At 36.1% G+C, this 13597-nt stretch overlaps 1 protein-coding gene across 1 annotated transcript in view; it reads left to right on the forward strand.

Moving 5' to 3' along the window:
• Positions 1–13597, forward strand: part of ITPRID1 (ITPR interacting domain containing 1) — a 77462-nt gene that overhangs the window by 25763 nt on the left and 38102 nt on the right. Inside the window, exon 8 of the mRNA XM_007090548.3 lies at positions 116–173. Coding sequence (XP_007090610.2) covers positions 116–173 — 58 coding nt within the window. The remainder of the gene's footprint in view (positions 1–115; positions 174–13597) is intronic.

Raw genomic sequence — 13597 nt, forward strand, 5'->3', positions numbered from 1 at the left:
ATGGTTAATCCTCTTAGCGGTAGCCAGTAGGCACTCATTATATGTTGATTAAATAAATAAAGTGAATTCGTTATGAAAACATTTCTAATGAGATTGATGTATTTTGGTGTCTCAGGTCCAGAGCTTTGAGGAAGAGACGGGTAATCCTCTTGACATGACTTCAGGAATTGCAGGTAAGAATTTCTCCAGGTGTCCAATTTCATCGATGGTCTTTCAGAGAGAAACTGTAAATAACTAGCACTCAACTTTCTCAATATGTAGAACTTAAATTATCTTCAGGAGATATCATAGCCACCACTACGGCCATTTACTACCACCACTATTTCCACCTACTACTATTAAAGGCATACTAGTGATGCCAATGTGCATGCAAATTTCAAAAGACTTACTGCAGAAACGTTCAACGTCCCTGGGGCTGATGCAACATGTGGTTTGTCCAACATTAACTCAGTGTGATTTAATCAGGAGTGGAATGGATTCCACAAAGGACTGGGACTAACTGAATGAGTCATTTCTTACTCCTACTGACAACTGCTTGATGTTAAAAGTCACATCATTTTACCGGGCCTCAGACAAGTGGAGGTAATTTTTAAGTTCTCTGCGAGCACTTACATTCTAAATTAAGTGATTGTAGGACCTTCATATTAAACTCTCCATGGAAACAAGTTGCCTAGATGTAACGTTCCAAATAATCTCTCAGAATCATGTTACATAATCCTAGACAGCAGAGAAGGAGGGCTTTCTCTATACCTCATCCTTCTGCTCCCATTCAGCCATCATTGTGATTCAGCATTTCCATGATCCTATAACAGAGCTAAAAGTAGACAGGGATTAGTGAAGCAAAATAAAGCAGATGAAGCTACTGCATTTCCTGGAAGAAAATATGCAAATTTTTAATTTAATTTAGTGTGGTGTCAAACACATCTTTTTCATTACAAACTGTATGTATGGGCCTCATTTTGCTAAATGCTGTTTAGAAATTATGCATTAGTAATTATAGGGTCCTGCTGATTACATAAATTGTTATCCTGCTCTTCGAAGTAATTACCACATAACCTGCATTGAGGTTTATAAGACAAAAATAAGCATCTGTTTTTCATCTAATTGAATGCTTCTCAGTGAAGCTGGAGGTCCCCGTGCCAATAGGAACTGCCTTCCTTGACATTCAATTAAGAGGTCTACTGATATCATGTAAGTCACCCCAATCATTCCAAAAAATGATTTAGGACGTTAGGCAAAAGCACCAATCTCCATTTCATTTCAAATTCAGAAAGCAAAGTGAGATGGGTGAAGGTTAGCCTAATGAAGAAAATCTGAATTAAAGTAAAGCAAATGTAATTTATTACTTTCAAAAACATTGTCGTAAACCCAGGAAAAAATAGAACTGAGAAAAAAATAAGTAAAACTAGTTCTATTTCTATTAATAGGCAAAGGGGAAAATTATTACTTTTATTTATATATGAATGACTGAATGAATTCATTTATGTATGAATTATATATATGGATGAATTTATATTTCTATATATATGAATATAAATGAATGAATTTTGACTCAAAGTTAAAAAGATGACTTCATTCAAAAATGAAGGTGTGTGGACTATTTTGACCAATAGGATATGGCAGAAATGATGCTTTACTACTTGTAGAGTGTTGCCTTTAACACACCTGGCTGCTTCCTGGCTCTTGAGATACTTGTTCTTGGAACATTCCCTATGAGAACCCAGCCCTCATGTTGTGAAAATCCCAAGCCACATGGGAGTGTCCACTCCGGTGGACAGACTTGAATGAGCCTCCATGTGAATAAGGCATCCAAGATGTCCAATCCAGTCAAACTTTCAGATGACTTCAGCTCAGATGTCATCTGACTGCCACTACGTGAGAGAATCCAAGCGACAACCATGTAGCTGAGCTGAGTCACCCCCCAGAACCATGACGGATAATAATCAACTGTGGTTCTAAGTCACAAATATTTAAAGGTTTAGTAATACCAAGTGACAGTAAAAATGTGAAACAAACACTTACCCACTGTTGGTTGTAAGTTAAAATCATAATAATTACCTGAAGTATAATCTGTCAATGTCACACAATTTTAAATGTTTGCAAATATTCCAGTTCTGGGATTTGACCCATCAGTAGACTCCAATGTACACACAAGGTTTTTGATTGCAAAAATATATTTATAATAATAAACAGCTAGAGGCAGCCTGAGTGCCCCAAAGTATAAATTAGCTTTAAATAATTATGGTACATTTTTACATTAAAATCTATTCAGACAGTATTTTGGAAAATGAAGCAGATATTTTTGTGTTGATATGAAAAGGTCTCTGAGATATACAGTTGTTAAATGAGAAAAAAATATGTACAAAGGTTTTATATAGACACCTCTTTTTATTAAAAGAGTTATCTATTTCTATGAAGGGGAGAAAGTATGCACAGAATGCTTCTGGAAGAATATCTCAGGAACTGCTAATGGAAGTACCTTAACAGAAGGAAAACTAACATGTTTTAAATTAATTGGCATCTTTTAATTTTCTTTTGTTACCATGTGCATATGTTATTTTCATAACACTACTTAGCAAAAAATTCTGGCAATACTATAGGCAATTGACACAATAAAATGGGGGATTTTGTTGTTAATTCTCTGCTCCCCATGACAACCAGTCCAAAACTTTTGTACACTTTGTATTTTGTATTTTTTAATTTTTAAATCAAAATTATATGTTTGAAGTATGAAACATGATGTCTATGCACATACATACTGAAATGATTACAGTAGTGAAATGACTTAGCATATCATCTCTTCACAGTTTCCATTTTATAAGTGTGATAAGTGCACCTGAAATCTACTCTCTTAGCAAATTTTCAATATTCAATATAATATTATTGACTATAGTCACCATGGTTCTTAGATCTCTGGACTTATCCTTACTTAACTGTAGCTTTGTACCCTTTGAACAACATCTCTTCCAAAATTGGGAAACATTTTAATATTCCTCTCAGTCTTTTACTGATCAAGCATGACATAATAGAAGATGGTAGAAAATACATTAATATTATAATTGATAATATGAGCATAATAGAAAAATATTGAAATAAGTATTCTTTATCATTGTTCTTGATATACTTTGTTAGAAGGGCTAATAATTTGTAAATGCAAAGATTATTTCATTGATTTGCTACACGTGCACACATTATGTAAGAGCTACCTTGCCATGGATAAATGCAGTAATATGTGAATTCAATAATAAAAATATAAGCAATACTTCCTCCTCCCAACAAAAAAACAAAATACTAAATCTAGCACTTGTGGACTGAGTTCTCCATCTTTAAAAAAGTGCAGAAAATGCTCATGTAAAACTATTAAGTTCAGATCATTTAAGTAATAATGATGAATATTTCATATAAAATTGAAGAATTGGAACAGAAGCAGTAATCTGAGGCAAATTCATAGCTTTAATCGCTTTCATTATCAAGTAAGTAACAACTAAAATGAATTATTTGCCTCAAGAAGCCATCATAAAAAAACATATTTGGAAGTTAGAGATTATTGAACTAGAAATTAATAGTGGAGAAAGCAGAAACAAGTTATTTGACAAGTAAAATCAAAGCATTAGCTTTTTTGTGGGCAAAGCTGTCAAGCAATAAAAAGAGAGAAATGCATACAAACAAAACCAGATAATCAAAATAAAATTAGAGAAAAGACAGAACCACTGATATAGAAGTTATACCATCTGAAAAACTGATGCTAAAATTATAAAGGAACACAAATACAAGTGGTATAATTAAAAACAGGGATAATTAACATGGATATTTCAGAAAATATATGTATAGTAAAACCTTGGTTTGCCAGCATAATTCATTCCAGAAACATGCTTGCTATTCAAAACACTTGTATATCAAAGCAAACTTCGAGAACCATTGGCTCAGTTGTGATCACGTGACATTCGATGTCATGTACTATTCCTATTGCAAGACGTTGCTCATTTATCAAGGTAAAATTTATTTGAAATGTTTGCTTGTCTTGCAGAACACTTGCAGAACAAGTTACTTGTAATCCAAGGTTTTACTGTATTTATATTTCCACATTTTATATAATTTTATATTTATGTTGCCATATTTATATATACATATCTATTGTAAACCTAAAATATTAACAAAATAACATAGCAGAACTCCTAAGTAAACTAATACCAGAGAGGGATAAACAAACAAAAATTAAGTTTATCAAAAGCAACCTGTAAGAACAGCAATGCGCAACAGTAACACCAAACCAAAAGTGTTACATGAGTAGACTCTTCCAGTTTTTCAAGAAATAATTGCTCTTCTGTATAAATTTTCCAGGTAATGTAAACATTTGTAAATCTTTCCAATTCCTCTTAGATTAAAAAAATACAACAACACTTGGTTTCAAAATTGACTAAATTGGCTCATAAAATTGATGAATTTTACTTATGAATACAGATGTAACAATTGTCTTTTTTTTTTTTAATGTTTCTTTTATTTTTGAGAGAGACAGAGTGAGAGTGGGGGAGGGGCAGAGGAAGAGGGAGACACAGAATCTGAAGCAGGCTCCAGGCTCTGAGCTGTCAGCACAGAGCCCGACGCGGGGCTCAAACTCACCAACTGTGAGATCATGACCTGAGCCAAAGTCAGATGCTTAACCAACTGAGCCCCCCAGGCACTCCTAAACATTTTCAATAAAGAAATGATGATTTAAATGTAGTAAAGCACCAGAAATATTCTAATCCTTGAAAACTAACTTTTATTCCAAGATTTCAATGTTTCAACAATTGAAAAACTAAAATAATTTGTCAACTACTATGATAAATTATGAAAGGAAATAAATGATATGATCAACTTGATGGATTATGAGAAAGATGTGTGTGCTTATAAAATATTTCACTCTTCACCAACAGAACTCTCAGATGAATGAAATTTCAGATGGATAATTAAATATAAAAAAATGGCACCCAAATTATAAAAGGGCTAATAGTATAAATGTAGATGAATTTTATATAAATTTGGAACAGAAACCTATTTTTAAAGCTTGATTAAAGTGCAATAGCTAATTGAATTAATCAATTTTTCATGACTTTTCTCAAGTTGATTTGTTTTGAGAGAAACAAAGACAGCACAAATGGGGGAGGGGCAGAGAGAGAGGGAGAGAGAGAATCCCAAGCAGTCTCTGTGCTGTCAGCACAAAGCCCAATGGACAGTTTGAACTCACAAAACCGTGAGATCATGACCTGAGCCAAAACCAAGAGACGGACACTTAACTGAGCCACGCAGGTGCCCCCAATTTTTCACTAAACATTGAATATACTATGTATGTATGAAAAACAATCATAAAAAATTGAAATGTAAATGACAAGCTGAGAGTATATATTGTCATCATAAACAATAAGTGATTATGATTTTTGCTATACAAAGATTTCTTCCATTACAAACATTTAACAACTTAACAGTGGTGCTTTTCCATAAATTTGAGGGTGGATCAACGTTGGTAGAGTCACTTCAAGCATATTCTATCAACAGTTCAAAAAATTTAGGAATCTCAAAAGATGCAGAAAAAAGAAGACAGCAAAATGTAAACATGATTCATGATTAAAAATCAAAACAGAGAAAAATTATTTGCAAGTAGAAACAGAAGGAAATTTTCTTAATCTGAAAGGCATCTATCAAATCTTCATACCAAATATCAATCCTAACAATGAAACCTTCAAGGAAATCCCATCCAACAAGGAACAGAACTTGCTACACTCCTTTTATTCAGCATTGAACTCAAGGTCAAAGCAGAATGAAAATACCATGAAGTAAGATGTATATAAACTTAAAAACTATTCACATTCGCAGGCAAAATAACTGTCTGCATAGAAATCCCAAGAGAACTAATAGGCATATTAATAGAATAATAAGGTTTAGCAACTTTATTGAATGTAATAGCAAAATGCAAAAATCAGTATTATCTCCAGGCATCAGCAATAACCAATTAGGAAGACATTAAAGAAAAAAAAAAGATTTCTCTCACAATTCCAACAACAATAAACCTATAAGAGTACCTTTGAATATACCTAAATGAAGACTCAGGATATTTATTGGGAAAACTATAAAATATTACCATGTCTCTTAATGAGACCTAAATAAAAGCAAGACTATGTCATGCCCAAGAATGGGAAAGCTCAGTATTATAAAGAAACCAAATATCCACCAATAATAAAATGTACAATACAATTTCAATAAAATCCTGATAGGGCTGTTATTTGCTTTGTTTTGTTTTGTTTTTGTGTGGAACCTGCAAGATGGTCCTGAAATTCCTATGTCCTAGTAAAGGACCAAGGAGAGCTAAGATAATAATGAAGATTGTGGAGGAGAAGTTTATGTTCCTAGAAATCAACACTTATATCATAATTGTAATTAAGGTGTTATACCACTGTTAATTTTTTTTTTCTTTAAAAAGATGATGGATCAGTGAAATAGGGGTCAGAAACAGACCCTTACATGCATAGAAATGCTAAGTCAGAGAAAGCATTTCAAAACCAGTGGAGAAAGGATTAACACAATTGATACAATGAATTGGTTATCCATATGAAAAAGATAGAAAATTACACCCTTAGCTCGTCCCATTAACAAAGATAAATCCAAGTACAGCTAAGGTCTAACTGTGAAAAGCAAACCATTGCTACTTACAGAAGAAAATAAAGAAGAGTATACTTATGACCTCAGAGTAAGACACAATTTCTTAAACAGGACACCCAAAAGCACACTATAAAAAGAAATATGGATAATATGACTTCATTATAATTGTTAATATTGGTTCAACAAAGACAGCATAAACAAAGTTCAAAGACCAGTCACAGGTCAACTATATTACAATTGAAAAATAAACGAAGTCACAAAGTAATAGATATCTACAACCTATGCACAGCAAAATGTTTGTTTCCAGAATTAATATATAATTTCTAAAAGTGAGCCAAAAAAAAAAAAAAAAAAAAGGCAAATGACTAAACCAAAAATGCACAGTAAATAAGTATACAATTCACAGAAAAATTAACCAATGAAGAAGAGGGGCTCCTGGGTGGCTCAGTCAGTTAACAGAGCTTGGAGCCTGCTTCCAATTCTGTGTCTCCCTCTCTCTCTGCCCCTCCCCTGCTGTCTCTCTCTCTCTCTCTCTCTCGCTCAAAAATAAATGAACATTAATTTTTTTTTAAAAGAAGAAAATATGCTTTACCCTATTATAATCAGGAACAGATAAATTTAAATTATTAGATACCATTTTAGACTGACAAAAATGTTTAAATTTAATTCTACCAAGTATTGGTGACAAAGAAGAAATCTTACACAGCTGATGAGATTATAAATTGGTACAACCATTTTGCAAAGCAGTTTGGCAAAATCCAGTAAAGTTTAAGAAGCACAGACCCTTTGACTCAGCCATTCCATTCATAGGATATGGCCCGGAGAAATCATTACATATATGCAGATGTGAATGAACATATAAAAACATTTTTTGCAACACTGAAATAGTGAAAAACTTAAAACAACCTAAGGGCAATCAAATCAATAAGAATAAGGTTAATGCTATCATAACATAATCATAGAGTAGAATAATATACCACAACGATAATAAACAAGTTAACTTATCCACATGGAAAAATACCATGAGTACAAGATGGAAGTAAGTAAATCAGTTAGATGCATACAATATATAAAATAAATTTACTTTAGCAATAGTTGGTATGTATTAATAATGCATATACAAAGTAAAAGCACAAAAATATACAAGGGAAATATAAACACCAAGTTCGGGATCCTGGTTAACTCTGGGAGGTTAGGAGGGAGGAAATGAGTTCAGGAAGGGATAAACCCAGGTAAATAAGACTACTGTGTCTGTAATGGTTCCTTTTTAAAACAAATCTGAAGTAACTATGAAAAAATGTTAAATTTTAATACCACAGTAGGTGGTTACAAGGAATAGATATACATTATGCTACTTTCTATACTTTGTACATGTTTGAAATTTCCCAATGCAAGAAAATTGAACAAAAAATAAAGGTGTCAGTAGGAATTTTATTAACCAAGCTAATGCAAACGAAGCGATTTTCAACCTCAGTAGTAATCTGAGAAATATGAATTAAATTACACTAAAACAGGCAAATGAGTTATTAAATCAATGGAGGTTTAAGAAATCATATAATCTAATGTTGGCCAGAATACATATTGCTTTCTGGAAGGCAATATATAACAATATGTATCAGAAACTTTGCAACTGTGTTTATCTTCCTACCTGGATATACCCTCTAGGAAGTTATCCTAAGACAATTATAAAAGAGGTGTGAAAAACTAGCTTAAATGTCCAATATAGAGGATTATTTGGAATGGAATAAAATTAAATGGAATATCATTTGGTCATCAAAAATGACAACTGGTATTTCTTGCCACAGTGGTTAAAGACTTACAATTAAAAGATAAAAGCAAGTCATAAAATAAAATGTGTTTCTCAATTCACTTATATAAAATTACATATATAATCTATATAATACACTTAAAAAATAAATTAAGCTACACTTAATAGTTTGGTGACCATCTCATGGTGATGGGTTTCAGGTAATATTTTTCCTTTCTTTGTATTTTATACAATTCAAGTTAAAAATTTTAATACAAGTTTCTAACCCTCAACCCTCTCACAAAAAACCAAAATAGAGAAAGCGTGAGTGTACATAGTGTAGACAATGGCAAGGTAGATAATAAATGACGTCTGGTTTTTCCTTCTTGTGCTTCTCTGTGTTTGCTCATTTGTCCACAACAGAATAAATAGTGATTCATCCAAGATAATGCTAAATGTACCTTTTTACAAATTGAGTATATTTGGGGATTTAATGAGAGCTAAATTATTAAGGTTTTACTGATAGGATTTTTGCTCCAAAGCAGATTGGAAAAGGTACCTTTGAAGAGGTGCCTTTTATATCCTGTCTCCTGGTTGGTCTTTTGGTCTTCTTCCTGATCAGTTACCACTAAACTAAACTAGATTCTGTTTAGTCTCTTTCGATTTCACAATGTCTCTCTCTTCTCATCTCCCTGTTATTTCGAAGGGGCTGGTGTACTGATTAAGAACACCAAAGACAGCCCATTCTCTCTCTTTTTAAAATTTTATCTATTTAAATTCAAGTTACTTAACATACAGTGTAGTATTGGTTTCAGGAGTAGAACCCAGGGATTCATCACTTACATAAAACCCCCAGTGCTGGTCCCAACAAGTGCCCATCCCCCATTTAGCCCATCCCCCCACCCCATTCTCTTCTTAGGCAGACAAATTCCACAGTCCATGTACTCTTCCTCCTTTCTTTTCTCTACCTGTAAACTCTCCCTTTATGCTATTAGTAGCCTTGATCAATGACACCTCTACAGGACTCATCTGGAAAAACACTAACCATTTGCTTATGTCTCTCTCCCTTATGCTAAATTATGTTCTGCTTGAGATTAGGAATCTTGTCTAATCTACCCACCATCCCCAGACCTAGCACAGTGCCTGACCCATTAGGGAACCCCGTATATGGCAACATCTAAGCTTCTCTTACCTTCGCCAGAAGAGTTTACATTCTCATTCAACAGTGGTGATTTAATGTTGCAACAGTGTTCTGTGGGCAGAGTATAATGACTGTCTTAAAATATAACGCATGGTATTTTTAATGATTTTATTGGCATGGACTTCAGTATTTGTAAATTAGGACTGCATCCAATAGGTGTATTCCTTTCAGATCAGCGGATTGGTGCTTTCTTTTTGCATGTTGCATTTAGTCCTAAGTAATGTAGACTTACTTTATTTTAGGTTTGCACACATTCCAGCAACATCTCTCAGAAAGTTGTTTTACCTGAATATACATGGAATCTGTTGCTTAACTCTATATTCCAGTAAATTATAATCATTATTAGGAAGCAATTCATTGGGTTTGAGGGGGGTGGTTATTGGTTGCTTTTAAAGTTTATTTATTTATTTTGAGAGAAAGAGAGAAAGAGAGAGCAGGGGAGGGGCAAAGAAAGAGAGAGAGAGAGAGCGAGAGAGAGAGAGAATCCCAAGCAGGCTCTGCACTGTCAGCGCAAAGCCTGATGTGGGGCTCGAACTTAGGAACTGTGAGATCATGACCTGAGCCAAAATCAAGAATCAGATGCTTAACCACCTGAGCCATCCAGGTGCCCCAGGAAGCAATTCATTGTTAAATTAACAGTTAACATTTGACACCCAGACTCACAGTGTCCTGAGCAGTTTCAATTACATTATTTAATGTAATCACCATACTATTCTTTCCTCTTTAGAGATAAGACATCAACAAATTAAGCAACTTGCCTGAATTTACATAGCTGGCAAAAGAAGGACCAAATTCAAGTCAGGATCTTTTGAATGTAAATCTAGTCCTCCTCCCATACTGAATTCATTCATTCAGTGAATATTTAATGAGCGCTTATACAAATAAGAACCTGATCTAGGTGCTGGAGACACAAATGAAAGCAAAACAGAACTTAGTCTTGTAGAGCTCGTGAATAACCAGGGAAACCAACTAATTACTGAATTACTACTGTGGTAAATGTTATGAAGGAAAAGAAAAAGATAAATGGAAAGCTACTAACATCCAGGAAAGAGCCAAGTACACACTTGAGTGCCTTGCTAAAGCATCCCTTTAAATTCTTGGCAACATTTATTAAGTGCTAACTCCATGACAGGTGCCGTTCCAGGCACTTTACGTGTATTGATTCATTGAATCCTTCCTTTGGGGGGGGGGGTGGATTCTACCATTACTATTCCCATTGAACAGATGAGGAAACTGAGGTAGAGAAATTGTGCAACTGCCCCCAGCCACACACCTCGGAGCCCCTGACTGCCTTTTGTTTCTAGTTGGCTTCTGAACTGATTTTGAGAATGCACCTGGTCACAAGCTCTTAGCACTTGCCTTAACTTCTAGTGCAGAACAGCTATTAATTAAAACAACAAAATTGCTCAAAGATAAACTTAGATCACGAGAGTCAGAAGATACTGATTTCTGTGGTTATTTACACATGAATCTACTTTGCCATCTACAGTTTCATACTTGAATTATCACCGCTGGCCTCCCTGATGATGGGGATTGCTAACTTGGAGGTAAGAAATGAACCCCACTGGCACTGAGCAGAGGGGCTGGAGTGCCCATCTCTTTTGTTGTTGGTTTGGTTTGGGTAGTGTTATTTGTTTTCAGGGAATTAGCACACAGGGAAGAGAAATAGGCGAAGTAAAGGGAACTGATCACCGGCGACTGCCTGTTCACAAAACAGACTAGGAGCAGGACACTGGCGAAGCCCAAGCCTCAGTGGCCCTGTCCCTTGGCTCCGTCCCCTGGCCTCAATTTGAGTCCAATTGTTTAATTTTCTACACACCCCATGAAAGGCAATTCCCAGGCTGCTCTGTATCTTCTTTATATTTCCCCGTAATGCCGTCTCTGGCTGTTTAACTGCAGCAGGCTTTATGATAAGAGTTGTTGTTTGTTTTTTCTTCCTTGGCAGTAGGCAAAGACTTAATTTTAAAAGACACACTCAGACTCAAACAGCCCTGAACGACTTACACAGAAAGCAGGGTGTTTTCTAGGCTTGTTTTTGAAATATTGCAATTTTTTTATTAGGCAATTTTATCATTGTTATAAATAAGTAATTGTACTGGGGAGAAGGGATAATCCTTATTTAATTAAATTCATCTATACTCCCAGGTTGGCAGCGAGAAGACATATGTGAGACTAATACCCACAGCCTGCCTCTTTGCATGTGCAATTAAAAATTCACTCTACAGTAGCTCTGGCAGTTTAGTGTTGCTTTTGGCATTTACAAATTCTTTTATTTTGTGACTTTTTTTTTTTACCATACACATATGCTGGAGCAGATGTTGCTTATTTGTTGTTTATTCAAATCTGTAGGCTCTGGCAGCTAACTCCATTGTTCTGTAATGAAGCTTTATTCGCTGTCCTGTATTAGGACCCAGCGCCTGCACGAGAGACTGCGTTAGTTCCCAGTAGGACGCCACAGTTATTGCCCTTGTAGTTGGCTGTTTAGAGTTGGAAGCTTGCGCTGGGGGAGAAAACCACCACAACAAAGAGCTGGGTGGTTACAGTTGGGGGGAGTGGGAGGGAACAGGCAGGAAGGTCACCCTGCAGTGCTCTGCTCTGTGTTTCTGCCTGGTGGCCTCAGCCTGGCATCCGGACTCTGCTGCTGTGGGGTTCTGGTGTCCAAAGCTGGGAAGCATTTCCTTCTTGCTCATTCTCTTCCTTGACTTTCTTTTTCTCTTTCTAGTTATTTGATTCGTTCACAAGCAGGGTGTCTACTGCACCTCCCCACCCAGCCCCAGCCCCTTCTTTCCAGGGCACCCGTGGATTCCTTAACAGCCACATTTAGCCAGAGGAACTCTGTCCGGGGCAAAGCTGTTTCTTCCATATATCACCCCCTCGTCACATCTTTCCTCGTCCACATACTGTTCTGGCTGCCCGTGTCTTGGGGGTAGCCACACTTCATAAAGTCGAGAATGTCAGGTCCACGTTGACCAAAATAAAGACCCGCTGATCCCTAGAGCTCCAATGCCAAATTTTGCCTTCTGGAAAACCCCTGTCTTGGCCAGGAGGCAATCAATCAGAGATGTAACCACCTCCATCTGGCACATTATGACATGGAACCTCACTATTAACACATTTGTGATTCATCTTGTCCCAAGGAGCGGTGCCAGGGATCAAACCACATCCTCCCTCCCCGTGGCAGCTGGGAGCACTCTAGCTTCCCAGCATGCAGAGTTCGCACATTGGCTCCTGTGACATCGCAAGTAACAATTCTTTTAATTATCACACCTTCCCTCCCCCTCCCCACCCACTCCACAGACATTTTGGCACCATGGGGATATTTTGCAGCCGGCAATCAGTACTTTTCTTAATTGACTGAGTGTGTTCCAATAACGTGAAGCCTGGTATTATCCACTATGGAATGAAAGGGGCAGTTGCTTGATGCTGAGTTCTGTAGATACAACGCCCGGCACGTGTTTGGTAGCTTTTACCTCCATAAGCATGCTGTAGTGTTTATTCATAATTTTTAAAAATTATTTCTCTTCATTGTCTATACATGTGAATGTGAATCTCCCTAGGATTGAACTCAAGGACGGTCTGATTCTGGCCCCAGTCCATCCTGGCAGTCTCGCTTCATCTCCCATAGCCTACCCTGCATATATTGGGGTGCTCAGTGTCCTCCATCATTCCCCACTTTTCCATCTCTGTAGTACCTTGCTGCTTTTTCATGGAATCCTTCTGATCTCCTTTTCCACATGCCAAATCTCACCCATCCTTCAGTGTCTCAGTTCAGTTACTACTTTTCTATCACTTTTTCCAAGAACCCTGTTCCCTGGGGATACACCTTCAGTGCTCCCATAAATTTTGACACATGCCTTTACTATAGGCCTTAACACAGTTTGCCTTGAATTATCATTAGCTGGTGTAAGACATATGTCCCTAACTAGATTGTTACTTCTTTTAAGGATTTGTTCCGTGCATCTTCTTAGCTAAAGGTTGGCGTCACATCTACAGAGGGGTTAGCGTGGGGAATG

This window comes from Panthera tigris, chromosome A2 (genome assembly GCF_018350195.1).
Source record: "Panthera tigris isolate Pti1 chromosome A2, P.tigris_Pti1_mat1.1, whole genome shotgun sequence".
NCBI lineage: Eukaryota > Metazoa > Chordata > Mammalia > Carnivora > Felidae > Panthera > Panthera tigris.